The following is a 26,267-nucleotide window of genomic DNA, read 5'->3' as shown; positions in this document are numbered from 1 at the left end:
TTTCGGCTTGTTGCGCGTAGTCTCTCTATGAAGCGCCAGAAGGAATCGGATTCCGTGTCGCGAGGTGCACAAAATTTTTGGGATTTTTGCATGCGTTTTCTTTCGTCCCCACAGAGCCGCTGGGAAAGAGGCTGTGTGCAATCGAAGTCGCTGCTGTCAAGTTATGTGGGAACCAGCCTAGGGGGGGGGGAGGGGGTAGTTAGGGCGGCTCTCGGACGATCGGGGGGAACGCAGCCTGTCTCAGGTCTCATAGTCAAAGGAATCTTCGTGGGGAGGATGAGAAAGAACTCTGAACGATGTGCTCGCCGCTCACTTTTTCACGACTCTCGGGAAAAAACTGCCGAGGCTTCGACGTGCACACACGCAGCATGGCTCTATTGCGCGCAGAAGAACCGACACAGGATAGCTCCTTCGTGGTTCCTGTTCGTTGCCAGAAAGGGACTTTCATGTTTCGACGGAAATAAAACGTGCCGCTTCTCGATGAAACACGCCTCCTGCCGTTCTATCTGTGTCTTTCTCCATCTATCTATCTATCTATCTATCTATCTATCTATCTATCTATATATATATATATATCTATATCTATATCTATCTATATCTATCTCTATCTATCTCTATCTATCTATCTATCTATCTGTCTATCTATCTATCTATCTATCTATCTATCTATCTATATCTATCTATATCTATCTATCTGTCTATCTATCTATCTATCTATCTATCTATCTATCTATCTATCTATATCTATCTATCTATCCATCTATCTATCTATCTATCTATCTATCTATATATATATATATATATCTATCTATATCTATCTATATCTATCTATCTCTATCTATCTATCTACCATGATGTGTACCTGTAATCTATCTGTCCTCTCTATATTTTCCTCTGTCGATCTTGAGGTCTCTCTCCCTGAATCTGTTTTCTTATCTGTCCCCTTGGACATATGAATCAATCCATATTCAGAGCCTTTGAAAAACGCGGCCTGTGACTGCTGGGTGTCGACTAGACGAGCCTGTCGAAGAAATGACGTTTAATCTCCAAAAGCGTCACCACTTCACAAAAACGTCAATTTTCCTTCTACATAAAGGCGTAGATAATTATTGACCACGTCTGTCTGTGGCCGCTCCAACAGTCGATCCGTGTATATCTGCCTGTATACGTACAATCACATTTCCGTATTTTACATATATATATATATATATATATATATAGATATGGGTGCCTTAAACTTCAAATTTATTTGTATTTCCAAAGATACAGTTGCATATACCCAGGTGAACTTTAACCCAGAAACGTGGACGGACTTGGTGAGAGCAATCTCTGCAGTTGGTTTGGTTGCGGCTGAGAGGGCCGGGATTGCTGAGAGTGACCGTTGCATGCGTTTCGGATTTTTTTTATCTGCATGCGTTTCGACGAGAGAGCGGGTTCTGCCGAGGCCGTTTTCACCAGACTCGTGAAACCTCGTTTTCCTGGAAAAGGGGCGTGCAAAGGCCTTCGGGGTGAGACTGCACACGAAGCAGCACAAGTTCCGGACTTTTTTACCGGCGGGAAGGCGGATCTGCGTGCGCGTGCCGTTGTGGATTCTCCAGGGAGAGTCCTCACACGCACAGCACACGTGGCAGCTTCTCGCTTGGGGCACTTCAGACCTCTGAACGCCTTCTCTGTTCCTCTTCCTCTTTTGCTTCTGCCTTTTCCGCTTTTGGGAAGCATTGCTCGGTCTGGGCATGCGCCAAAACTCTCCTAACCCACAACCTGGCTCTGTGTGCGCTGCCTGCTGTCGCGTTCAAGACACGCACCGGAAAAAAACGGATTTTTTTTCCTCTTTTCCCGGCGCTTGCCTGCCACGCCTTTCCCCCTCACCCCAGAAGATTCGAACGCCGGAGAAAGAGAGGAAGGAGAGAGAAAACCCGCCGCCTCAGGAGAGCTCTCCCGCTCTGCAGTTCTGCTCTTTGTCCTCGCCTTGCTTTCTTCTCGCTCCGGTTCTTGGGGATCGTCTCTCTCGGCACTCAGCCCCTGTTGACTTCTCTTCGTCTTTGTGTGTGTGTGTCTTTGGTGCCAGTTTCTTCTCGTCTCGCCTTCGCGGTTTTGAACCGAATCGGGTTTGGAAAGAGACTTTCCCGGGTATGTCTGTTCTCTCGAACGTTTCATCTTTCCTCGAACTTCCGCCTGTGTGCAGTTTGTTCGATTCGGCCTCTGGGCGTCCTTGCCACCGAGACAAACCCTCTGTCTTCCCCCGTCTTTCAACATCTCCTGACCCATTCAGTCTTTTTTTCACTTTGCCGTTTGTCGCGTCACCCTCTTCGCGTCTCCCCGTCCACGGAGCCCTTCTCTCCTGTTTTTTTCCTTGGGAAAGCATGATCCCGGCAGCCCAGCCAGCGCCCCGAGAGTCTCCGGACCGGGCCATGGACCTTTTGAATGCGACAGGTGCGCATCTTTCCGTTCTTCTCGACACAGTCGAGAAGCAACTGAAGGGTCTGAGCACCGACCTCTTGCCGGGAAAACAGAAAGACGCGCGAGAGACGCCTTCCCGCGCCGATTCAGTTTCCCCTTCTCCCACGGGAGCGGCAACCCCCGAAGAGGACACTGCCTCTGACGCGCGTTCTTTTGCAAAAAATCTGGCGTTTGTCAACAAGTACCACGCCACATGCTGCTCTCTAAATCGCCTGCTGCATACAGAAGTCGAAAAAATGGATCGCCTCAGAGAGGCCGTCTGCGGAGACAGTCTCTACAACGCGGTTTTACAAGTCGAAAACCTCGAACTGTTGAATGGAGAGAAAGCCAAGTTCAAAAAGCTCAAAGAACAAATCTTACGAGCAGGCGATACACTGTAAAGCACTCCTCAACTCTTCTTCTACTGCAAGGATATACACGTTCTTGTGAATCTTCACATATGCGCATCATGTGTCCCTCCACATGAATGCACATATATATAGCTATATATATATATATATATATATATATATATATGGTTATTGGGGGCTAAGTGTGTCTGTACCGTTGGGGTTGGGTGCACGGCGCATGCGCCATTTTAGACTTTTCCGTAACGCGTCTGCCAGGAGAAAAATGAGAAAGGTTCTCTCACCACCTGCGCTCCCTCACTGCTGGCCCCTGCGCTCCCTCACTGCTGGCCTGCAACGTCTCCACTCTTTTCCTGGCGGACACGAAGATCCTGCTTTCCTTCCTCTCCGTCGCCTTCAGATATAGACGTATACACATATAGGTGTATGTATATATACTTATGTATGTGTGTGTATGTACACAGGTAAGCGCGTGCATCTTTCTATCTGTGGATCTATAGATCTACGCCTGTTTTAGTGGAGGTGCGAGTGCATGCGCAAGTCGTGAGAAAGATTTGAGCAAGACATCAAAGCGAGGTTCAACGCAGTACGGCGCTTCGCTGAGCGTTCCGACAAAGAATCCTCTTCATTTCATGAGTCCCTGCCGGTGTCAGCTGGACTCCAGGTCAACAGGGAACCCGCACAGGCCTGCGACGCATTCTTCTCGACAACAGCAACACACACGAGTGTCCGCTCACATCTTTGCCTGTTTGGAGATGTGCCTGCAGCGTACATACACGCCGCAAGTCTTGCAATAGAAACGCGAGATGCGCACATCCACATATGTAGCTATATATATCCATGTATCCACATACACGTTTTTGTACATATGGACTGTGCTCCGAGTCTCAAAAAGCGCTTCGGCGCTGCGCGGCACGTCGGTGTCTCCAGAACACGGTTTCCTTGGGTTGGATCTCGCGCGAGAGAGTGGAGAGACGGCTTTTCTCTAGAATCCGCCGGAGGTTCGCAGTTCTCCGTCCATTTGTTCGGCTTCTTCCTGCACGAAACGAAGGAATTTCCTGTTTCTCTGCAGTCGGCGGTAGGCAGCCTCGGCCTGTGCGCCGAACGGTACCCTTTGACGCGCCTCGTCCTCGGGCGTGCATGCACGGACCAGCGCCTCTTGGTTCATGAACGGATCGCGAGCCGCGAGGGCTGCAGACGGCCCCGCGGGCTCCACCCCGTCCGGCAGCAAATCGGGACAGGAAATGTAGCGACGATTCCGCTGATACAAGAGCGGCTTCACCGTGCGAGGCCGACGCACGCAGCCCCCTGGCAAAGACAAGAACAAACGAGAGAGAAAAAGAAGAGAGTGAGACGAGAAAAGAAGAGACAGAGAGGAATGAAGAGGGAGGGAAGAGACAAAGACGAATGAAGACGGAAAGAAAAGAAACGGGGAAAGAGAAGGAGAGAAGAAGAGAAAGGGGAAAGAGAAAGCACGAATCATCATGACACAGGCAGAGCGCGCCCGTGGCAAGAAAGCGGAGGAACCTGCAGCGAGAGCGGACGGCAGCTGCAGAGGGACTAGGAAGTCGCTGTCGAATCCTTGTTTCTCTCGAAAACCAAAGGGTTTGTGAACTTCTTCGACGCTGAGAAACCGGAGACTCGCAGAGGGAACATCGACGTCTTACCGTCATCAGCGACAAATCGCAGCACAGCCTGTTCGAGTGCTTTGTTTTGCTCCAGATTTCTTTCCCTGAAAAGCGCACAAAGGAGAGAAGCCAGGCGTCCCTTGACAGGCAACATCTCCTTTCTTTCGCGCGCTTCCCGGTGGTCTACCACGATCGCTGTTTGCTCCTTATTCTTCGCCCTCGTTCACCCTCTCTCCAGTCTCGCCTTCCTTTCCTCCGTTTCACATCGCTGGCTCCAAGATCCGAGAACGAGCGCTACGTGCGCCCACGCTTCTACTCACAGGACCAAAGACACAGACGTGCATATATTTGCATGCATGCATATATCGCTTTCACGATACATCTACATCTACATATATTCATTTGCATGCAGCAGCGAGGCGCGTTGCATTAGGAAGCAGGAAACCTGGAGAGTGTCTTACCTCATGAGGTCGTGAAGCTGGACGAGTTGATGAGCTAAAGGGCGTTTGTACGATCTGCAATAGCAAAGTTCAGGTGCCCAGAAACTCCCACAGTCTGTTAGTTAAACTCTGACCTTCCCACTCGCTGGCGCGTTCCCAGGAAACATTAATATGCAAAGATGGAAGTGCATTTCATACAACTCCATGTATATGTATATATATATGTATATATATATATATATATATATATAAGTATGCGTACATATCTATGTCTACGCCTCTGTATACGCAGATTTATGTCTTTGTATGCCTATCGATACCTATCTGTGTGTATCGGTGAACATGAAAGAGCTGCCTTTTGAGGATGGGAACGCATTCCTGTGAAGCGCCTTTTCAGGAGTTGAGGAAGGCCCGACGCGTTTGATGCTCACCGTGTCGCAGGTCGGTTGACCGCTGCTCGGCACCACTTGCTGAGGGCGAGGAGAAATTTCTGAAAGAGATGCCACGCAAGGATACGCGCGGACCTTGCAAAGGCGGTGTTTTTTTGGAAACAGGCGCGGAGCGGAGGCGAAAAACGCGAGAAATCAGGTGGAGAGAACGCGAGAAACAGGTGGAGAGAACGCGAGAAACCAGGTGGAGAGAACGCGAGACACCAGGTGGAGAGAACGCGAGAAGAGAGAAAACGCAGAACGAGGAAACTCAGAAAAAGTGTGCATGAATCCATCAGAGACAAAGGTACACAAGCCTCGACGTGGAACGAGACTTACATCCGAGACGAGGTTCCGCGTCTTCATAAAATTTAAACATGCAAAAGGATCAGCCAGTTCATCCACATCTTTATCATCGAGCATCGCCTCCGTCCTCTGCAAACACACAACGCCCACGCCACGCAAACGCCGATTACATATATATATATATATATATATACATACATACATGAATAGACATTCACATACGTATACATATATGTATACATATGACTACATAAAAATATACATCTATATAACTATACCTAGATACCTACCTACCTACATGTCTTTGCTTGTTTCGGTGTTTGTTTCTCGTTTCGATCTGTTTCCTCTGACGTGTCCTGGGCTTTTGTCTTTGCGTTTGGACAGTATCCTCTCTTCGCCGTTCGAGTGACACGCTTTCCTGACTCGTCCTTTCTGCAATTTCCCTGAAGCTTACCTTAATAAATTCTTCCTGAATCATATTCTCGTACGCCTGCCAGCTGAACTCGAGGCTGAGAACCTGAGATCCGAAAGAAACCTCACAAATCTGCAGCCTCGACGCAGCACGCGTGGACCTACACGTGGCCCACAAGTAAGTCGCAAAGCGACGGTCACGCACAAAATAGATTTCCACACACGAGGAGATACGTGCGCGTAAACGTCTGAGTTTTACATGAAGGCAGGTAAGTAGATGCAAACAACTCATGGATATACATATATATATATATATATATACATATATATATATATATATATATATACAGATACATACAGATATATACATACGTAGACAGCTAAAGAGAATTCCACATTTTTGATACAGACAAGAACTGTTCACATATATATATATATATATATATATACATATATATATATATATATATACAGATACATACAGATATATACATACGTAGACAGCTAAAGAGAATTCCACATTTTTGATACAGACAAGAACTGTTCACATTTATATATATATATATATGTAGGTGCTTATACATATCGATAGGTCAGAAACGTGTTTGCGAGGGAACGGGCGTGGTTCAGAGTGTGTGTATGGACCTTTTGGAAGTCTTCGAGGAGGAGTTGCGTGGGGAGGAGTTCGAGTTCTTTTTTTTGACGTTCATCAAAAAGGTCGAAGAGACTTTCTTGAGCAACGCCGAGGCTGCGGAGAGCGCCGACGCATCTGCATGCGTCCGGGAAGGAGATTTCTGGGAGACGCGAGACGAGGGTTTGCGAGAATGCGGCGAGGAAGGAGGGATTCGCGATTTTCAGGCGCGCCAGGCAGCAGAGTAGATCCGCGAATTCGTGAGAGTAGAAGGAAGGGGCGAGCTTGAGTACGCGGTTGAAGACGGCGACGTACAGTCCGCGTGGACGTACACCTGCTGCCTCGTACACCGTGAGGATCTGGGCAAGGTGTCTGGGCTCCAGGGAAGACGTAGACCGCAGGAAACACGGTACGAAGGAGAGAAAGAGCTCGCGGTCTGTCAGGCTCAGCGCGCAGACGCAGTGCAAGAAGCTGAGAGCCTCGAAGAAGCGGAAGGGCGGGACCGCGCGGCCCCCGTCCTCCGCCGACCCGCCAGACCGGTTGATTTCAATCGCGCGCTGGATGATCGAACTCCAGATGACGACGTCGCAGCACCCCCGAGCTGCAAGATTCGTCGCCAGCTGCTGCAACTGACGAGGCGACTGACGCTTGAAGTGCGCAGGAGAATAATGCGGAAAGGAAGAGGGAGGAGGAGAAGAAGAGGGAGAAGAAGAAGAGGGAGAAGAAGAAGAGGGACAAGGAGAAAGAGCAGGAGAGGGAGAAGAAGAGGCAGGAGAAGGAGAAGACGAGGGAGAAGAAAGGGAAGAAGAGTGACGAAGAGACGAACAGAAGAGGAAGGATGGGAGACCGGAAGAGAGGGGTGAGGAAGGCGGCTGAGGGGACGGCGACAGTGCGGTCAAGACGAGCGACGACGGAGAACACCAAGCCGGCGCGAAGGAGATTGTTGGGGCCGAGCCGCGTCGGCTGCCTTTGTCTTCCCTTCTCTCCCGCACAGAGGCTCGGGGCGCGCTTGGCGTAGACGAGAAAAGGCGAGGCGCACGCAGGCTCCTCAGCAGCGAAACGTTACGCGCCCTCGTGGAGAAGCCGACTTTGTCGTCGCACGAGGCGGCGCTGGTGGAGAAGGCTCGCTCGCTTCCTCCAGTTCTCCGCGCTTCTTGGGTAGAAGAAAGGGAACTGGGAACTGCAGCAGAGAGACGCGACCCCGCGAGCGAACCAGCAAGAAGAGAAGGGCGAGAAGGACCATGCAGCAGGCAGCACGACGGCACAGAAGAGGAGCTAGAAGAGGAGAGAGAGGAGAGAGAGGAGGCAAGCGGCGAAGAGACGGGGGTTGGGTTAGGTGAGACGAGGAGAGGGCTGCGTGTGTGGGAATCCGTTGGAGCAGAAAGAGCCGCTGAACACTCGGAAGGCGACGGAGGACAAGAGGAAAGAGGCAGGAGACGTGTCTCTGGATTTCGTTCGCCTAAGAGGAGGAGAGGGACAGACGTTCGCGGAGAGAGCAGGGTGCGGGCACAGGCCGGTCCCCCCCGTCGCCTCACTGGCTGGGAGAAGCTGTGGAGAGAAGACGGATTCATCGCGTGTTGGCCTGGAAAAAGAGAGGAAAGACGCCTTCACACAAAACGAGAGAGGCGAGACCCGAACCCCGCGGGGGAGGGTTTTCCGCCCAGAACAGGAGAGGATCAGGGGGAACCCCGAGAGAGCCCGAGGGTTCGCGGCGGCGGAAGAGCAGTTTACTGTTCTGAGAAAGAAGGAAAAAAGCGAAACCCAAGGTATGTGTGTGTGTGTGAAAACGATAAAAGAGCAGTTGCAGTGTAGCGACACCCCGGGGCGCCCGCCGGTTTGTCTTCTCTTTCTTCTCGCGCGCGTCTGCTCGTCCGACTCTCTCACCAGGTTTTCCAGAGACACTGATGCAGACTCGTCGCCCGCTCTCCGCTGGCGACGCAAAGTTTCGCTGCTCGGTCCTCCGTTCCGCGCGAAGCGCGCGCGAAAGTTGGAAGCGAGGCCAGCTTTCCGCGACGGGCGAGAAGCCCTTAAAAAGACCAGAAGAAAAGGAAGCGGTTTTTTAAGACGAAACGTGCGCGTTTCCGGAAACAAAGCGTCTACTCTGCCTGCGCCGGCGATCGCGAGACACCTTTTTCCGCTCTCTCAAGCGTACTCGCGGTGTCTCCCACAGCTCTCATTTGAGATGCGCCCGCCCAACGCGTGAGGATTCTTGACCAGTCCCGAAACGCTTTCCACTGAAAACCCCTCGGAGAGAATCCGCAGAAGAACTCTCCCGTCCTGACCGCGCCTTCGCAGCCCTCGACACTCGGCGAGAGTTATCCGAGAGAGCGAGAAATCGCAACCGCGAGAAACTGCAAAGAGAAAACACAAAATGGAAAAGGTCGGCGAGTCAACCGCCCCGGCGGCTGCCCCGGCAGTCTGTGCAGCGGAAGAGGACGCGTGCGACAACAACCCTTTCAATCTCCCGTCGCTAGCCGAACTGGAGGCGGCCATGTGCAATCCAGAAACAAGCATCGTCAAGAAAATGGCCAATGTGTTCGCGATCAAGAAGCACGGAGGATCTCGAGCGATGAACTTGCTTCTCGAGTCTCTCAACCACGACCAAGGCTCCGTCCTCTTCAGGTGAGTACGCACACGCCTCCCGCAGTCCCATGGAAAGCTGTATACAACCATCCATACATAAACCTTACATATATATATATATATAGCTGTGTAGATATGTATGTATGTGTATGCATGTATGCGCACATGCAGGTACATATGTGCATATATATGTTCGCGTATGCTTAAGCATGCCTATGCATATATATAATATATATATCTATGTTGTGCATTCATCTCTGCCTCTATGAGAATGGAGAAGAGACCTGACCTCTTTGTATATATATATATAGCTTTAGAGATGAGTAGGAGTGGGTTGTGTCTGTACGTTTGTGCACATTCGCGCATGGTGGGTCGTGGGAATGCGAAGACGTGTGCACTTTTGCGAGACCTCGGATTCCCGTTTTCGTCTGGGTCGGCGTGTTCGCCGAAAGTGCAGGCGCTTCTTCTTTTCGTCGCCTTCCCGTCACTTCTGTCGCGCCGTGCTGCGGTGTACAGACACGAGGCCACGTACGTGCTCGGCCAGCTGGGTTGCCAAGACGCCGGCGAGCCGCTGTTGAAAATCTTGAAAGATACGAGCGAACACGAAATGGTTCGCCACGAGGTAAGTCGCCTGTTCATCCACACCGACGAAGTGTGCATTTGGCGTCCTCGCAGCTGCTACCAGTTTCCGCTGCTCGACCGATTCCGTGACCGTTTCTTCGCAAATACAGCACTACAGCTACGTGTATGTTGACATACGCAGATGCGCGTAGATTCACAAATATGTCTCATAGGTAGAGAAGGATACAGAGTCACACGGATAATATATATATATATATATATATATACAGATAAAAAGACCTGTAGAGGTACGTACAGGTAGGTAAGTATAGACATGCATACATCGATATGCATGTATATATACATATATATGTACAGATAAGAATATGTAGATGGAGAGAGATAGAGATATGTAGAGATGTGTTTCCACATACGTAGGTGGTAGAGTTTCTATTTTGTTTTCGCTTCAGGCTGCAGAGGCGCTGAGTGCCCTCGGGTACGAGACTTCGCTCCCCGTTGTAAGTTGCTTTCTGGCCGGCCATCTTGTTCCTCTTCCATTCGTCTCCGTGACTGATTCCACGCAAGTTGCGTTCGCTGAAAAAGCCGTTGTTGCTTCGATTCCACAAGCCTGCGGCATTAGAATCCACGTTCGTTTCTTTCCGCTCACGGCTCCTGGCGGTTCTCGTGTCGATGCGGTTCCGGCACGCTCCGCTGGCGATCCTTCTGTCTTTTCTTTCGTTCCGTCCGTCCGTCACACGTCCCTTGTTCCTTGTTCTCTCTCGTCCCGTGTTATCTCTGTTCCTTGGTCTCTCTCTGTTCCTTGGTCTCTCTCTGTTCCTTGGTCTCTCTCGGTTCCTTGTTCTCTCTCGGTTCCTTGTTCTCTCTCGGTTCCTTGTTCCCTCCAGTTCTTCCTGTTCCTCTGTCTCCGTTCTTCTGGGTCTCCTAGCTCGTGTTTGACAGGGCGCTCGAGACACTGCGCGCTTTGTTTTCAGCTGCAGGAGGTTGCGGCCGATGAGTCAGTGCCTCTCACAGTGCGGCAGACGTGTGAGTTGTCTGTGCACTCTCTGCTGACGAAGATCGAGGAGAAGCACGCAGCGGAGGGGACGTCTCCCGCGCCGCTGACTCCGAGTCGCGCGGCGACAAGCGCCTCTTCGCCCGCAGACGTCCCGGCAGCCGGCGAAGAAGGCGCGGTTCAAGCGAAAAACGACGAGGATCTTTGGTGGATTCGCGAGGAGAACGCGTACCGCGATCGGCAGTTCAACACCATTGACCCGTCGGAGCCTTACCCGAACTGCACTGAGGAGGATCTCCCGTGGTTGACTGCGCAGCTGTTGAACGACGAGGAAAAACTCTGGAGCCGGTAGGCAAGTCTCGCCGTCCGCGGAGCGAAAGAAAGGGACAGCAGGGAGACGCTGTTGCCCTAATCTTCTCAGCCTCTCAAAACATCTGGTGTTTCTACTGTGAGCGTCGCTGTTCGCGCGGTGTTTCGTGATTTCACGCCTGCTGCATGCTCCTCGCCTATGGTTTTGGGGTCGGAAGTGGCTGTTAATAACTAGCTGAGTGCTTGTACGGTAGTTAGATCAATGCATTACCAATTCTCGGACGGCACTGGAGCTGCTCGAACTAATAGCACTGTAAACGCATCCACGTACACATTTCCACGCAGATATATACACATATTTATATATATACATCTTTACATAAATTTTTTTATGTATTTCTGGTTGGGGTCTCTCAGAGTGTAGATCTGTCCGCATGCGAGACGGCCGTGTTGTGTTTTTCGCATGCGCGTTCATTCCGAGACGTGCCTATCTCGGCAGGTCTGTGTCTCGCTTGTGCGTGTGTGTGTGTGTGGCTGTCGACGCGTTTTTTTTACGAAAGCTGGAAGCAGTGAACGGCGTTTGCTTGGTTCGCTCGAAGTATCTGTATCGCTTTCTCGGCCGTGAGTTTGCATCCGGGCAGGGAACGTCGGTCTGCACGGTTCTCTAGGCGCAGCGTCATCTCGCGATTCGTCGTGCATCTTGCCCTTCCAGTGCGACCGTCGATTTCTTCCTGCAGCTACCGAGCGCTGATCACACTGCGCAACCTCAACTCGCCGACTGCGACTGCCATGCTGGCTCTGGTGCTTTCTCGCGATGCCTCGTCGGCGCTTCTTCGGCACGAAATCGCCTTCGTTCTCGGCCAGCTGCGCATCCCGTCGTCTGCATGCGACGCGTCGGCGTGTGAGGCAGAGAAGCAGCGGAGCGAGGCTGAGCAGGACACATTGCCCGCGGGTGCTGAGCCGTCCGAGAAGACAAACAAGGCGCCCCCACGCTACAGAGTCATTCCGGACTTCCTGAAGGAGCACTTGCGCGTGAAACACGACGAAAGCAGTGCAGCGCGCGCCGCCTTTGACGCTCTCGCGCAATGCCTCAAAGACGCAAAAGAACACCCCATGGCCCGACACGAAGCGGCGCTCGCTCTCGGCTCTCTAGGCGCCTCTCCCGGCGCTTCGGAAGCAAAGGGGGAAGAAGGCGACGCGAGTATCCAGGACACAATCATTCGCTTGCTGTAAGAATCTCTCGCACACACTCTTACCTCGGTCTGACCTATACATGTACATCCTCGTATATATATATATATATATATATATATATATATATATATGGAGATGTAGAGAGACGTATATGTATCCATATATGGGGAGGAGCAGGGAGATGTTTATATTTATGTATAGAAAAGGGTATTTGCTTGTACTGGCATGTGTATGTGCGTCACTTTGTTTACATAGAGGCTTCGGCATCGATTTTTGTCGGTGTGCGTGGGGAGATGTATGAAAGACGTGGCGACGCCTTTAGACATAGCAGTGTATGTGTATAGTAGTGCGGGGAGTCGATGTGGGAAGAGAGACGTGGAGAGAACTGGTGGGAGTTTCTCTGCAGCACGAAGCGTTTTATGCGGCACTTCCAAAGTTTCGACGGTTTATCTCGGGAAAACAGGCCTTCTCCCGGATGAGGGGTGGTCGCGGGTTGATGGCGCATGAGCCTCCCATTCCGTTTCTTTTCTTATCTCAGGCAACTCTACAGCAAGGATCCGGATCGCATTGTGAGCGAGAGCTGCTTCGTGGGTTTGGACAGCATGCAAGAAGAACTTGGGCTCGAACTTGGCGTCTGCTGATGGGTGTCCTGAACTTCTCTGGCGCCCCGGGTTCGCGCAGGGGACTTCCGGTTTCCAGGTGACTGCCTCTCTCCGCACTTCGCGCTTGGTTCCGGAACGCACGCGCGACTGCTGAGGCGTGGGCGTCTTCGCCCGTTTCTGTCGGTGGGGTCTGCGTGCGCTCTCCGACTTGTTTGGAACGGCCACGGAGCGTTCTTTCGCGCTCCGCATTTTTGCCGCTTCTCGGCTCTGGCTCAGAACCTGGCGGAGCCTGATGTCGAGAGAGAGCATGCGGGGCTTCGGGGCGCGAGCGGCTGGGACTGCGAGAGTTCCCGCTCTCTTCTCAGTTTCCCCGGAAGCCCGAAGGCGTTTCGTTTGACCCATCCAAGAGAAAGCGTCGCTTTGCATGGCGCGCACGTCAGCCTGTCGTGTCACACGAAACATGTATCATGTCTCTTTTTTGCCTCCGAGCGAAGGCGGAGAAAGTGTCCCTTTGTATGGAGCGCACGTCAGTTTGTTGTGTCACACGAATCCTGTAACATGTCTCTCTTTTGCCTGGGAGCGAAGGCGCGTCGCGCTTGGCGTCTTCTAATGGCGTGCCCAAAACGGTTAACCATGGCCTCGTCGGCTTCCAGTACTCGTAGACGATGCGCGGTCGTCACATCTTCTATGCAGCAGCGCAAAACAAGAAACACTCGCCTTCAAGTTGTGATACTTTACGAGATAGCACAGTCCCACGCGTCGCGCGCATCCACGACTGATGCCGGGACCAAGGACGAAACTCGGAAAAACGACCGTACAACGCTTTTGTAGAGCAGGTTCCGTTCTCTCGCACAGGCTACAGGCAGATATCACGCTGTGCAGGCACTGGGTCTAGGCAATTTGCAAGCATGGGTTCCAGGCAGATTGCATGCACGGGATTGAGGCACACATTGCATGCATTGGTTGAGGCATTGCACGCAGACAGTCAGCTCCAAAGACGAGCACCACCTGGGTCGTCTTGTTTGCTGTCTGTGGTCTGCTGGCTCTTTATGTCCCCTCGCGTTCTGTTTTTCGTGTTCTTCCTCCTGGTCCTTTTCTCGCTTTTTCTCTCCCTCTCTCTCTGTCCTCGCCACACGTCATCGGTTTCGGGCCTTCACTCCATTCCTCCTCACCTTTTCTCTCTCGCTTCGCGGCGCGCGCGTCAGCCACGCGCTCTCCCGTAAATTCGAACAGGCGCCTCCTGTCGTGCATGCAGCCCGGTTGTTCGCGGCTTGCAGAGGCGGCGGATTTCTCTCTTGAGGAGGGAGAAAAGATGAAACGTTTCCCAGACAGCATTTCCCTGGCTTGTCCGCCCTCCTCCGCGCCCCACAGGCGGAGAAGTCGCTTCTTCGTCTGCTTGCAGCAACGACTGCTTGGTGATCACGCCTGAAAACAAAACATCGAGCTCTGCTCCTCTGTGTTGGACCCTCAAGAGACGCAACATGCCATTCAATGCGAATGTATCCATGCATCCATGTGCATGTGTCATATATACATCTCTATATGTACATCTATATATATGTATATATGGATATAGACAGATACGGCTATAAAGATAGATATATGCATTCGTGTATGCTTACAGAGACGGGCTAGTTCACGTAAAGTCGACACTCGCTTGAGCGTTTCGTGCGTCTGCTACCTAAATGAACTCCGCATTTCTAACGTAACGTTTCTACTTGTAAAGCGATAACAGATCTACGACAAAAAAGCAATAGAATCGCTTGCGTTCTCGAACCTTGACACGCATTCGAGAGAAGAAATAGAGAAATGCAGATGAGACGCGGAATGTGAATTTTTCTTTTGCCAAAAGACGCGACCTGTGCGCGGCTGCTTCTGCAGGTGTCTCCGCTTGTTGCAAAACGAGACGGGCGCCTGTCTACGAACTCCCGATTACCGATGAGACTCAGTTCTCGCTGCATGCAATGGGGACGTCTACTTTCTCGTCAACCAGCGAAAGGCATCCTCACCGAGAAGCAAACCGGCGTTGCTGGAGACAAAGACCTGGCCGAGAAAGAGCATGGTGAACATGAAATGAACTTTGCTCTGTACGCATCAAAAGGAAAGAACGCGCAGGAAATCACGTGCATGCGAAGACAACCGCCCAGCAGGCATATCGGTGCACCAACAAGCATAACAGAACTACATGTCACGCGTTTCCCGGGACTCGCATCGGCAACGTGAAATGCATGCACATTTTATGCTGGGAAAAAACTCGGGTTCCGAGGCTTCGAGCACTCAACCCCCCCCCTTCCCCACAGCAAAATGTGCAGAAACGCGTATGCATTTACATACATAAGTACGCATATATTTTCACGTTTGTTCATGCACGCACACATGTACACAGTACGTTGAAGGCATTTGGACCGCAGACAGCATACGCAGAAATAGATACGAATAGACATATGTGTAAACACATACATATATATACGCATATATGCATATATGCATATTTAGGTACATCTGTGTCTGCATGCTGTTTTTCCAGCAGGCCGCGTTCTTTCGTTTTCGCGTTTACCACGGGAGTTTCTGGAAGGACGCAGAGGGGCGCTGCGTCGACGTCGAGGCGTGTCCAGTCGATGGGGATGCTGTCTAGACAGCGGAGCTCGGCGGGAGAGTAAACGGCAAGCTGCAGAGACAGCGGCGCATGCACAGACGCAAAAGCGTTCTTTTCTTGGAAATGCGGATTCGACACACGCAGGCACAGCCAAGGCCAGAAAAGAGAAGAGATCGCGAGGTCCCGCGCGTCCCGCTCTGTCCCTTTGCCGATTTCGCGCGCCTGGTGACGGGAAGAGGGAAAAGGCACCAGGAAGATAAACAGACACTCCAGCGCTACTGGTCCATCCCGGCCTTTCGGGTTAACCGAGGATTAAGCTTCAATGAGATACAGATATATACATATGCACGCACGCAAACGTAAAACATACACAGTGAAATCTCTGCACATACCCATATACATAGATATATATAGATATGTTTGTACATCTGCACATGTCCAATTCCAGGTAAATGTGTGGATCGCAGCGTAGCGAATCTCCCGTTTCGTCCACGCCATCTCGGCACGGGGGGGATTTTCCAAGGCCGTTTTTCCATTTCTAGGGAGCCTGCGCCGATGAACGACTGCGGAAAAAGCGTGTGTCCTCTGAGGGCCCACCGCGCCAACCTCTCTGCATGCATCGTTCTGTCTTTTCCAAAAAGGAATCGGTGCCCGGGCAACCTGCGGTGTGCTGAGCTGTCGACGAACCCGCCGCGCCCCCACCGCCTCGTCATTTGCGGCCGCTCACCACGCGCCCGAGGATTCTCCAAGCCACAGCAGCCAGAGTGTGCTCTGCATGCGTCTCCTCTCCCTGGGGCTGCATGCGTCCAAAGGTACTCGTCCCTTCGTTTGCGGCGGTGGCCTGCGGACGCGCTGGCGTTGCCTCCGCGCGTTCTACGAACAATCGGCAAAAAGAACAAAGCATAACATCTGCGCGAGGGCGACACGAGAAAGTGGAGAGCGCGGTCTTTCTTTTTTGTGCTCTGTCTCTCTCTCCCTCGCTCTCTTTTTCTTTCCTTCTTCTGCGCTCGGTTCGATTACCTCTCCGCGGGCCTCGGTCGGCGAGAGTGCCTTCTCTTTCTCCTTCTCCTTTATCGCATGCATCTGTTCTTTGAAAGTATCTCTGTTGCTCGTTGTAGGGGCCATGCGCACTGTCGACTCCGACGCTCCCTCTGCCTGCGTCCTTCCCTCGCCACCCTTCCCTTCCTTGCTCTTTCCTTTCCTCCGAACTCTCCTCTGACGCATCTTCCTCGGAACTTCTCCTCCGCCTTCCGGTCTCTGCGTGAGATCTTCTCTCGTCTCCCTCTCCTTCTGTTCCCGTGTCCCCTGCCTCTGTTTCCTCTTCCTCGTCTTCCTCTCCACTCGAGACGCTCTCGCCGGCTCTCGCGCTGCGTCGTCGCTCTTCTCTCTGAGCATGGTCTTTCTCTCTCTCGCGTCCTCCGCCGTTCTCGCGCCAGGCTCTTCGATCCCGGCCCCGCCGAGAACTCGTGTGTCTCGAGGGGTACCCAGCGGCGAGGAGACGCCGCACTTTGCTACCCAGGCGCCTCAGCGACGGTCGCTTTCTCCGGGGAAAGTGAGCATCGGCGAGCCCAGGAGCCAGTGAACGGCGCAGAGGCTGAGGCGAGAACGGCGTGAAGGGCGAGAACGGCGCCGGGGAGGGAGCAGAGGGGGAAACAGAGATGTCGAGAGACGACAAGTACCTGTCCAAGGCAGAGAGAGAGACGGCGCCTTCCACGCGGGGTTGAGCGACGCTCGACACGACGGGGATGGCCACGCCCGCGTAGAGAAGTCGACAGAAAACGAGGTCCAAAACGGTGCCCCGGTCTTTCTCGATGGCAACAATAAATGTGTCTTCGTCCTGATCCTCTTCTGGAGACGGAAACTCGTCCAAGCAGTCAAATCCGTGGTGCGCCATCCTCTCGACTACGCTGTCTCTCTCTTGGCCTTCTCCTCCGCGAGGCATGAACTCGCATCCTCGATACCCGCCGGTTCCCGCCCCCATCTCGGGTGTATGTACACCCGAAACGCTGTCTCGGGACTCCCACAAAGAAACCCCAACGGCGGACTCTCCAGTTGAGTCGCTCGTCCCTTCCTCGCTTTGCATTAAAACAGAATCGCCTTCGCCTCTCTCTTCCAAGAGAAGGGGGATAGGAGAAGAACACCTGGACCGCCAGTCGACGCTTGTCCCCTTTTTCTCCTGGTTTGTTCTCCCCTTCTCGTCTGGTGCTTCCTGTTCAGTTCGGATCCACGGCAATTCAATCTGCACAGACAGCGGTGTACCCCCTTGGTGCTCACTCTCTTTCGAGAGACCATACGAAATGTCGTTGCCTCTGTCCCCAGTGCACTTCTTGGTTCTTTCTCCTCGCCTTTCGCCCTGGAGCGTCGCTTGTCGAGCGCAGCCCCGAATATAAGCCGTTGCCGCCATGATGTCTTTGGCTTGGAGATTGTACGCATGCATGGACTTCAGCTTTGGCACGTAGGGAAGGTCTTTGATCAGCAGCATAACGTCGTAGACAGAAATCGTAAAGAAGCCGTTGACACCATAGGCAATGAGAACGGCGAGGAGAACAGGGATCATGTGGCTCAGTTTCCCTGTGAGCTCGAAAACAATGACGCTGACCTGTGCAAAAAGAAAACCCGACTCACGCTCCCATCCGGAAAGACAAATGCGCCACGACGCGCCGAAGCAACGCACGTACACACCGCCTTGAAGACGCACCTCAGCACACCTGCGCACACGCCAATGAACGTATATTTGTATGTAGCAAAGACATCAATATATATATATATATATATACATATACATATACATATACATACATACATACATACATACATACACATAGGGTACTACGTTCTTGTAAAGGTGTGTATCTTCGACGAGACGGACGCGAAGACACACGCACACGCGGGATACATGAGCGTGCTAACATGGGTAGTAGAACGACGCGTACCGGCTAGAAGCCGACGACTACGTGCTGTTTATTGGTAAGCATGAGCACCAAAATGCATGCAGCCAAAAGACACTTCCTGTGCGCATAGGCCCACCATCGCCGAGTTTTCCTATCCGCAGATTCACATCCCTAAACACATAACCGTGTAACCATGTACCCAGAGAACTAGATACTTATATATGTAACTATGTGCATATATATATATATATATATACGTATATATATAGGTCCCCCCTCACTCTTAAATATGTACGTGTGTAGCTGCGTAGGCATGGAGACAGTCCACAGACGAAATCTTACGCTGATTGTCCGGGTGGTTCCTGCAGCGAGAGACGCTGCGCCGACGAGTGCGTATGCGGCGGGAGAGGAGAGCGTTGGAACAAAGTGCCTGAAAAGCATCCCATACAGACGTCCTGCGACAGAACAGAAACGGCCCACTCATAGTCAGTGAGCATCTACATTCTTTAGTGAGCGGAGACAGAGAAACAAAGACGACTTTCTCTCCCCAGATGCACGTACATACGCGCATATACATATATATATATATATATATATATATACATATATATATATATATATATAGATAGATAGATAGATAGATAGATAGATAGATATACATATATATATATATATATAGATGTGTCTAGATTTGCATGCATATTTGCATCTACAGGTATACGTGTTGCATTGCCACAGACACGCATTGATGTTTGTGTGCCCCACACAAGTGTCTCTGTCCCGTAAGATGCAGAGCGACAAGCGTGCACCCCGGTGGATCCATCGCCGATCTGAGTGGCTGTGTGCACGTGTGAGCTGCGCGGAGCGGTGCGGCGTACCTAGAGCAGCCCCACAGACGAAGATGGGAGTGAAGATTCCAGCAGGGACGGGGCAAGCGACGGAGAGAATGGTTGCTGCGAACTTGAAGAGGACGAAGAGAAAGAGGGAGAAAAGGACGTGCGAGCCCCATTTGCTGTCCAGGTTCTCGACGTCGAAGAACTCGCTGAGTTTCAGCCTATCCTGTACCACCGCGCCGGCACACCACACAAAGCCCGATACATGTGTTGTCTTCTCTTCTCTCGCCTCGAGGGAAACGCCGACGAGCAGACAACAACCGAACGTGGGGCCCTCGCTCGAGAGACGGACATGCTTCCAAGGCGCCTCCCCCCAGGGGCGTCACGCTCGGGTTAGAACGCATGGTCAGGACGGACCTCGCTTTTGAGGACGACCGAGTGCTGGCTGAGGATGTTCAGAACGAGCATGACTCCGCAGACGAAGATAATCTTCCGCCCTGCACTGGGGTAGACGTGCCTGCGGGCGAGTTGGAAGATTTTGCTCGCAGCCCAGACGAACAGGCCGCCGAGACATCCGCAGATGGCACCCAGGAACGCAAAGTTCAAAATCTCCCAGGACAGGTCGAAGCTGGGGAGTTGAGCGCCCTGGTACAGTTGTTCGATCGGCGACAGTTTCTCGTGAAGCAGGCGAAAGGTCAAGACGCAGAAGATGCAGCAGAAGTAGCTCTTCCAGAGCGCATGCACGAGGAAGAAGGTGGCCGTGACTTCGATCGAAAACAGCACGCCGCCGAAAGGGGTTCCGAACGTGGCGGTGACCCCGGCGGCGACTGCCACGTCGAGGATCGACAGCAGCTTCGAGGGCGAGGCAATGAGCGAGCGAAGCGGCGGGAGGCGGCAGAGCTGCGTCGCCAGGATGGCTGACAAATGCACGAACGGTCCTTCCTTCCCGACGGACAAGCCGCCGCAAATGCACGCCAGCAGTCCCACGCAGCGCGCGAAAAACGTCGGCCAAGAACAGAAGTCCGGAAGAAACGACCCGGACAAGATCGTTCGCAACTCCGGGATTCCCGAACCTGACGGAGAAACGAGCGGGAGAACGAGGAGAGAAATCACACAAGACACGAAAGCAACTCGCCAAGAGACATCTGGAGGCGAACCCGAACCGGAAACATCCGAGCGGAGGAAAGGAGAGAAAGCGAAGAAATGCGCGAGAGAGGGAGACAGAAGAGGGAGATAGAAGAGGGAGAGATAGAAGCGGGAGAGAGAAAGAAAAGGAAAACGTGAAGTGAAGAGATGTATATATAGATCAGGAAATCGAAGGGAGAAGACGGGAAACGAGACCCAGTTTCAGTCGAGATAGACCGCGCAGCTTGTCTGTTGGCTCGGCCGATGCTGGACGAGCGAGAGTCGAGTCCACGGGGAACGGAGCGGGCGCAGAGAAAACCGCAAGAAGAAAAGAAAGCACTGATACGCCCACGAGGTATATTCACAGAGAGGGGCCGAAGCAGACGCGGAGGAACAGAAACGTGGAATCGACAGAGGAGCAAAGAGAAAGGCGATCTTTTTCTACCTTGACTCTGAGGAACCAGAAGACAGCAGCCCGTTGCCACGACTGCACAGGCAACCGAGTACACGAAGATGGCAGCGTAGGAGTGTCGCTGAACGGCGCTTTCTTGGAGAGGCAGAAAAACAAAATCGACGATCCAGTCGAGAAAATACGAAACCAGGGCTGTCTGCGTGAAACACTCACAAGCACAGTCCATGCAAAATGCACGAGGGTCCGTTCCCAGTGTACACAGACGTGCGCGCCATCATTTGTAAGTACACACAGTCGCACGGGCAATGCGGGGTACAGCTCCAAACGCATCTGCGGGCACAGTCAGTTGCAAATGCGTGTATTCATATGTATGTCTGGAAGCATGTGTATATGCATGTACGTAGTGGCCCGTATACCTTGCTTTATATGGGGAGATCCTGAGTTCTTACGAGAATTCCAATGAGGACGAGGGCGATCCAGAGGGAGATTCGCTCTCCTCCGGGAAGGCTGCTAGTGGCGAGGAGACACCGTTTGACTGCTGTAGGCGCAGCTGCAGACGCGAAGGCGCCGGTTTGTTGAGGCGCAGACGGCGCCAAAAGGCGCGGGTCTGTCTCGCTTGGACGGTCCGCTTCAGCGACAGAAGAGGCTGCAGCGCCTGCTGCGGCTGTTCTCCCTGGAGAGAGCGTCCGAGACAAAAGCTGAGAGTGGAGGTTTGCGTTGTGTGGCGCCTCGTGGACTTCGTCGTAGGCGGCGTACAAGTCAACGATATTGACGCTGCGTGCATGTGCACCGCTGTATTGATCTCGCGACATAGTTCGCCATACCCGCGAACACTGCGCACATTTCTTTCGGAGTTCTCTTCTCAGGTCTTCTCGCGAGTCCCAAGAGCACAGGAAAGAAACCTTCGAAGACGCGCCGTCCTCTCCCAAGCTTCCTCGCCTTCCCGCCGAGCTGCACGCAGCTTGTCGCTGTCGGAGACGCTGCAGGCGATTGAGGAAGCGCGTCATGCCTCCAGGGTCGCGCGCTCTGTCTCTGTCGACGGCCTCTGGGCGGCCTGCTTCATTATCGGAGGCTAGCGCCTCGGAGGTTAGACGCAGATACGGGTTTCGGAATCGAGAGAAGCGAAGGCCAGAGCCGGCGTTGTGTCGCGTGCATGCGCCGTGACCAGCTCCAGACGAGAGAGGCGACGCCGTGGGGGTTTCGAGGTTTCGCCTCGCGCCGAGGCCTGTGGCATCCCACCAGGGGATTTCTCGTGTCGCGTCGTTTTCCGAGGCACGCGGGCATGTCAGACGGCACTTGCGGAGCTCGAAGGACGCGCTCGAGGCGGGCGATCCCCTGCATGAACTGTCGTAGGTCGGCGAGCAAAGGGAAGGCGCGTCGACGTCGAAATCGAGATCAAGATGGAGGTGAGGAGGCTGGATCGCTGCAGTCTCGTCATCCGCAGAGGCGTTCGGGGGCAGAACTGCGTCTGCATCGTCCCATCGTCCGAGCGCGTTGTCCCGTCTAGACCAGTCACTCAGGCGGAGATGGACAGCACGCGGCTGCGCGAAAGGAGACGAAGATTTCTGGGGAGACCTGCGAGAGGAGCTGTGGGAGTTCCACGGGCGTCGGCGCTCCCGTGGACTGCCCAGAGCCTCACCCTCGAGGGCCTGACGAGAAGACGGAGAAGTCGAAGAGTGAGAAGGAGCAGCAGGAGAAGAATGGGAGGCAACAGCTGCACGCTGTGCTAGGAGAGTCGAAGAATGAGCATGAGGAGGGCGAGAAGAGGTGGGGGGAGAGGGAGAGAAGGCTGAGCGCGTTTCAGGCAGTCCTCTCTCTTGAGAGGCCGCACTGTCTGAGGGGAGATGCCCCCGGCTCCACAAGGGCGGCGCCATTCTGCTGCTGCTGAGAATGGACACTTTCCCTCGCTGTCCCACTTCCTCTCTCCCCTTTGTTCTTGGCGCTTCCCTTCTTCGTTTCCTCCCTGTCATGAGATGTCGCACGCAGGGCGCTCAGCGGTCCTGGGGGGAGACGCAGAGGCGGTAAAGAGGGCGCACGTGCATGCATCGCCGAGCGCAAAACGAAGAGCTGGAGATTACGGCGTCAAATTCACAGTATTTAAACAGAGAGGTCGGGATCTCCATCTGCGAGAGGGAACTTCCACCGTGCAGCCACTGCCGCGCCAGACTCAGAGGTTTTTGTTTGCAGCCTGAGGCATTACTCCAAGGTCGCAGCACTGGAACCTGAAGATCGGAACTGCTTCAAAAATGCATTCTCAAACGAAAAGACGAAACTCACAGAGGGAACGGCACAAAAAAGAACGAACAGCGCAGATGGTCCGCGCGCAACCCAAGCAATCAAACTGATCGAATTGTCTCGCTCCGTATGACGCTGCCGTCTCCAGCAGACACAGGCACACGCACCCTTGTAGACTGTGACCGACAAAGCATGTGCCTCGCGGGATGGGCCGGACTTAGAGTAGAAGTTCGAGAGCCAGGAAGGAGACTCAAGACTCCGACAGGATCACGGGTGGAGGGGAAGCAAAACGAAAAAGTCTTGGAAACCCGTGGATTCCTCCAGAGAAGAGCTCCATAGCAGAGCTCTATACTCAGGAAACTCGTGCTTGGCAGTCCGTTCTCGGAATTCGAGGGTGGACACATCCTTCGCGGGGCGCCCCGTCCTCGAGGTCTTTGCGAAGTCGGAGCCACCATGGACTCATGGTTAGGCAAGCGAAAAACCTGGTGGACAAGGAAGACAGTGTGTACGCCATTGAAGTTCCCTTTCCAGTCGGTTTTTTCCAAAACCTGGCGATCAGCAAAAAAGGAAAAGCTGGACGGTGCTCGAGCGATGGCTAGATACGCACTCGCGCGTTTTTCTTGACTGCGACGAGGCACGGGAACCTAAGATTCCGGAGCGAGACCGTTTTATTCTCGACCAGGCGCAAGAAACACACGCATTGCGCCCTTCTTCTGATGCTCCGAGAAGCGAAAGGGAAGGTCGTGGTGTCTGCAGATCGGAAAAGCGATGTTCTTCGCGCCGTTGTCTCTCGTGCGGAGTATCGACGCTGCATGCAGCGCTGTGCGATGTGCGCCGCCGAACAGGCCGCTACCTCGCGCAAACCGGACGACGAAAAGAACTTCTGACAACTTCTGAGACCCAGCGCAATTTCCGATAAGCGAGAACGTCGAGTCCTCTGCTCACGCAGTGGCGCTGCTCTTGTGTGAAACGGGAACAGACTGTTAGCAAGATGTCAGTGTGTACACACTATGCACATTTTTTTCTCGTCCTTCTTTGCAACGAGGCGCCAGAGCCGAGAGAGACCGTGGCGAATCCTGGGCTCTTTTGAGTACAGCATGGGATGAAAAAAGGGGAAAGAATGTGGCGGCAACCCTTGAGACGAAAAGAGATGCGCAAGTGCTGAGGTAGAACACCCTTCGTGGGATTCCGTCAACGCGGTCCTCTTTGGGCCAGAATAGCACAGAATGAAGAAGAATCAGCCGTGCTGCTGCTCGGGACATGACGCCACGGACATGTAAAGAGCCTCACAGTAGTAAGCTCACATTAGACGAGAAAGTGTATCCCGCTCCCAGCCGGTGTATCTCTCGTCTTCAACGGCAGTCCAGAAAAAGCGTCTTTCTTTCTCGAGTGGATTCGGACTTAGACATTGCCAGTGGTACCTCACTTTGCAGGAGTAAACTTACTGACCTTGCGGCGGACGGGGATGGCGTGTCCAGCAGCGATCACCCATTAGACCCTCGCAGTGCTTGGCCGTACGACTGGAGTTTGATACCATGGGAACCCGCATCAGGAAGTTACCTTCTGAGAAGTCGCACCGCGATGTATCCGAGGGAGAGGAGGAACAGAACCGCCGGTGCTATGGAATGGTCGGATCAGCAGCGCTATTTAGAGGAATGTGATCGGGATTTTTTCAGTGGACAGAGCACCCACAAGCGTCCTGTATGGATCTACGCAAGGGGATCCCAGTCGTTGCCTGTGGGTATTGCTTGACGTCGCGGGCACAGCGTACTACTTTACTCCTGCCTAGCCTCAAAGCCCATGAGGTTGATGCCACGCGGGTTCGCTGTTTACATGTGCATACGAACGAAATGCATGGCATTATCAATGCTAAAACTGGACCACGTGGTGTCCAAGAGACGCCGTGGTTGCAAGCACAGAGCAAGGCTGGTCTTTTTACAGGAGTGCGGCGTTTCGGAATGGAGACGGTTACGATCCCACCGCTACCCATATCGAACTTCTTCTATTGTGTGGCCTTGGGACGGAAAGGCCTGTAACACTGGTTACGGACGGTTCAACACCGTTTACAGCTCCTTGCTACCGCATGGAATTTGGCGAAGCGATCAATAGCCAAGGCTCACAGTCGGACCCCACCTGCGAGACACATCGCGGAGAAATGGTTTTGACGTCTGTCGGTAGTGATCGAGTTTGTAGAGGTGCTGTGGCGGCGTGCCTAGCATGCGGCGAAGGGTAAGGAGACTCGGCAAAGGCGCGGCCGTGTCTCGTGTCACGTTAAGTATCGACTTGCCATGCGACGTACTGGGAACAGGCTTCCTTGAGACTGGATAGATTATTGCTCAACGCAGCCTCTTGTGGAGCATCCAGTAATAGACTAACTCAGTAGATCTCGTTGTCGTCCGTATGGCGCGTGTCACTCCTCCGGTGGCGTTAGTGACCATGCTGACAGGGAACAGCTGGTGCTTGTACGCCACCGATACACAGATGATGCTCGATTTACTGGCTACAACTCCAGTGTGGACGATATCCACCGACAAGGGAGCAAGCAAGCGACAAAGCCAGGCACGGGTGATAAAATAAAAGATGACCGGAAGAGGACACGTATGAAGATAAACGGAGTGAGGCGCAAGGAGACGGCAGTTGCAAATATACACATAAATACATATACGTCTCCTTTCTTTTAGGGGTACAGCAGTGGACACGAAGGACGATGAGCTCGGACCGCGGCCGCTCTAGAACCACAGACGGCTGTTCTTCTGGTCCCTCCCCCCGAGAATAGAGTGCCTGTACTCTGTGTGCTGTGCATAAGCGGTATCGACTCTTTTAGCTCTCTGTCATCCGCGATTCTCAACACGTGAAGTTGACCTTGAATATCCGAAGAGTTGTTGTTCGGACGAATCCAGTCAGTGTGGGCATTGCCACTGCTGCTGGTGTGTTTGTCAGTGCGCGGAAAACCGCAAGGTGGCATGGTACATCATCTCGCGGCCCCACAAGCTCTCAAAAATAAAACTCCAAAAAACCATGAAGTCTTTACTTAATAGCACGCTGTAGTTTTCGTTGGGTGAACGGGAAAAACAACCATCGCGGCCTCTCTAGCCCCTCTGCATCTCACTCAATTCTGGTCCCAGCCAGTCTTGTGTTCACAATCCACAACATAACGACTGCGAAGAAGAGGAAGGCCATGACATGAGTGGCTTTTACTGGGATTCCCAGACAGCGAAACATTCCCGGTTCATAAGCCACTTCCATTTGCATGAGACCGACTC

At 52.9% G+C, this 26,267-nt stretch overlaps 4 protein-coding genes across 4 annotated transcripts; 2 read left to right on the top strand and 2 right to left on the bottom strand.

Annotated features, from left to right (window-relative positions):
* Positions 1 to 2,363: 2,363 nt before the first annotated feature.
* NCLIV_042560 (conserved hypothetical protein) lies at positions 2,364 to 2,840 on the top strand (the record flags this gene model as incomplete). Its single annotated transcript, XM_003881173.1, has 1 exon — positions 2,364 to 2,840. The coding sequence occupies one exon, from the start codon at positions 2,364 to 2,366 to the stop codon at positions 2,838 to 2,840; it is 477 nt and encodes a 158-aa protein (XP_003881222.1).
* A 952-nt stretch (positions 2,841 to 3,792) lies between these two features.
* NCLIV_042550 (hypothetical protein) lies at positions 3,793 to 8,222 on the bottom strand (the record flags this gene model as incomplete). The annotated part of the gene is made up of 8 exons (XM_003881172.1): positions 3,793 to 4,115; positions 4,475 to 4,539; positions 4,897 to 4,950; positions 5,307 to 5,365; positions 5,643 to 5,738; positions 6,064 to 6,126; positions 6,666 to 7,523; positions 8,187 to 8,222. 8 exons carry the CDS (start codon positions 8,220 to 8,222, stop codon positions 3,793 to 3,795), a joined length of 1,554 nt encoding a protein of 517 aa, XP_003881221.1.
* Positions 8,223 to 9,022: 800 nt separating this feature from the next.
* Positions 9,023 to 12,951, top strand: NCLIV_042540 (putative PBS lyase HEAT-like repeat domain-containing protein; the record flags this gene model as incomplete). The annotated part of the gene is made up of 6 exons (XM_003881171.1): positions 9,023 to 9,273; positions 9,751 to 9,856; positions 10,266 to 10,313; positions 10,788 to 11,155; positions 11,854 to 12,345; positions 12,849 to 12,951. 6 exons carry the CDS (start codon positions 9,023 to 9,025, stop codon positions 12,949 to 12,951), a joined length of 1,368 nt encoding a protein of 455 aa, XP_003881220.1.
* A 1,162-nt stretch (positions 12,952 to 14,113) lies between these two features.
* NCLIV_042530 (putative chloride channel protein) lies at positions 14,114 to 22,643 on the bottom strand (the record flags this gene model as incomplete). Its single annotated transcript, XM_003881170.1, has 10 exons — positions 14,114 to 14,337; positions 14,922 to 14,997; positions 15,470 to 15,580; positions 16,236 to 16,381; positions 16,529 to 18,107; positions 18,742 to 18,854; positions 19,278 to 19,458; positions 19,650 to 20,305; positions 20,803 to 20,965; positions 21,219 to 22,643. The coding sequence occupies 10 exons, from the start codon at positions 22,641 to 22,643 to the stop codon at positions 14,114 to 14,116; spliced, it is 4,674 nt and encodes a 1,557-aa protein (XP_003881219.1).
* Positions 22,644 to 26,267: the final 3,624 nt, after the last annotated feature.

Source organism: Neospora caninum, chromosome IX, assembly GCF_000208865.1.
Source record: "Neospora caninum Liverpool complete genome, chromosome IX".
NCBI classification, from domain to species: Eukaryota; Apicomplexa; class Conoidasida; order Eucoccidiorida; family Sarcocystidae; genus Neospora; species Neospora caninum.
Note: the sequence above shows the minus strand (reverse complement) of the source record. Positions and strands in the feature narration are given on the sequence as shown.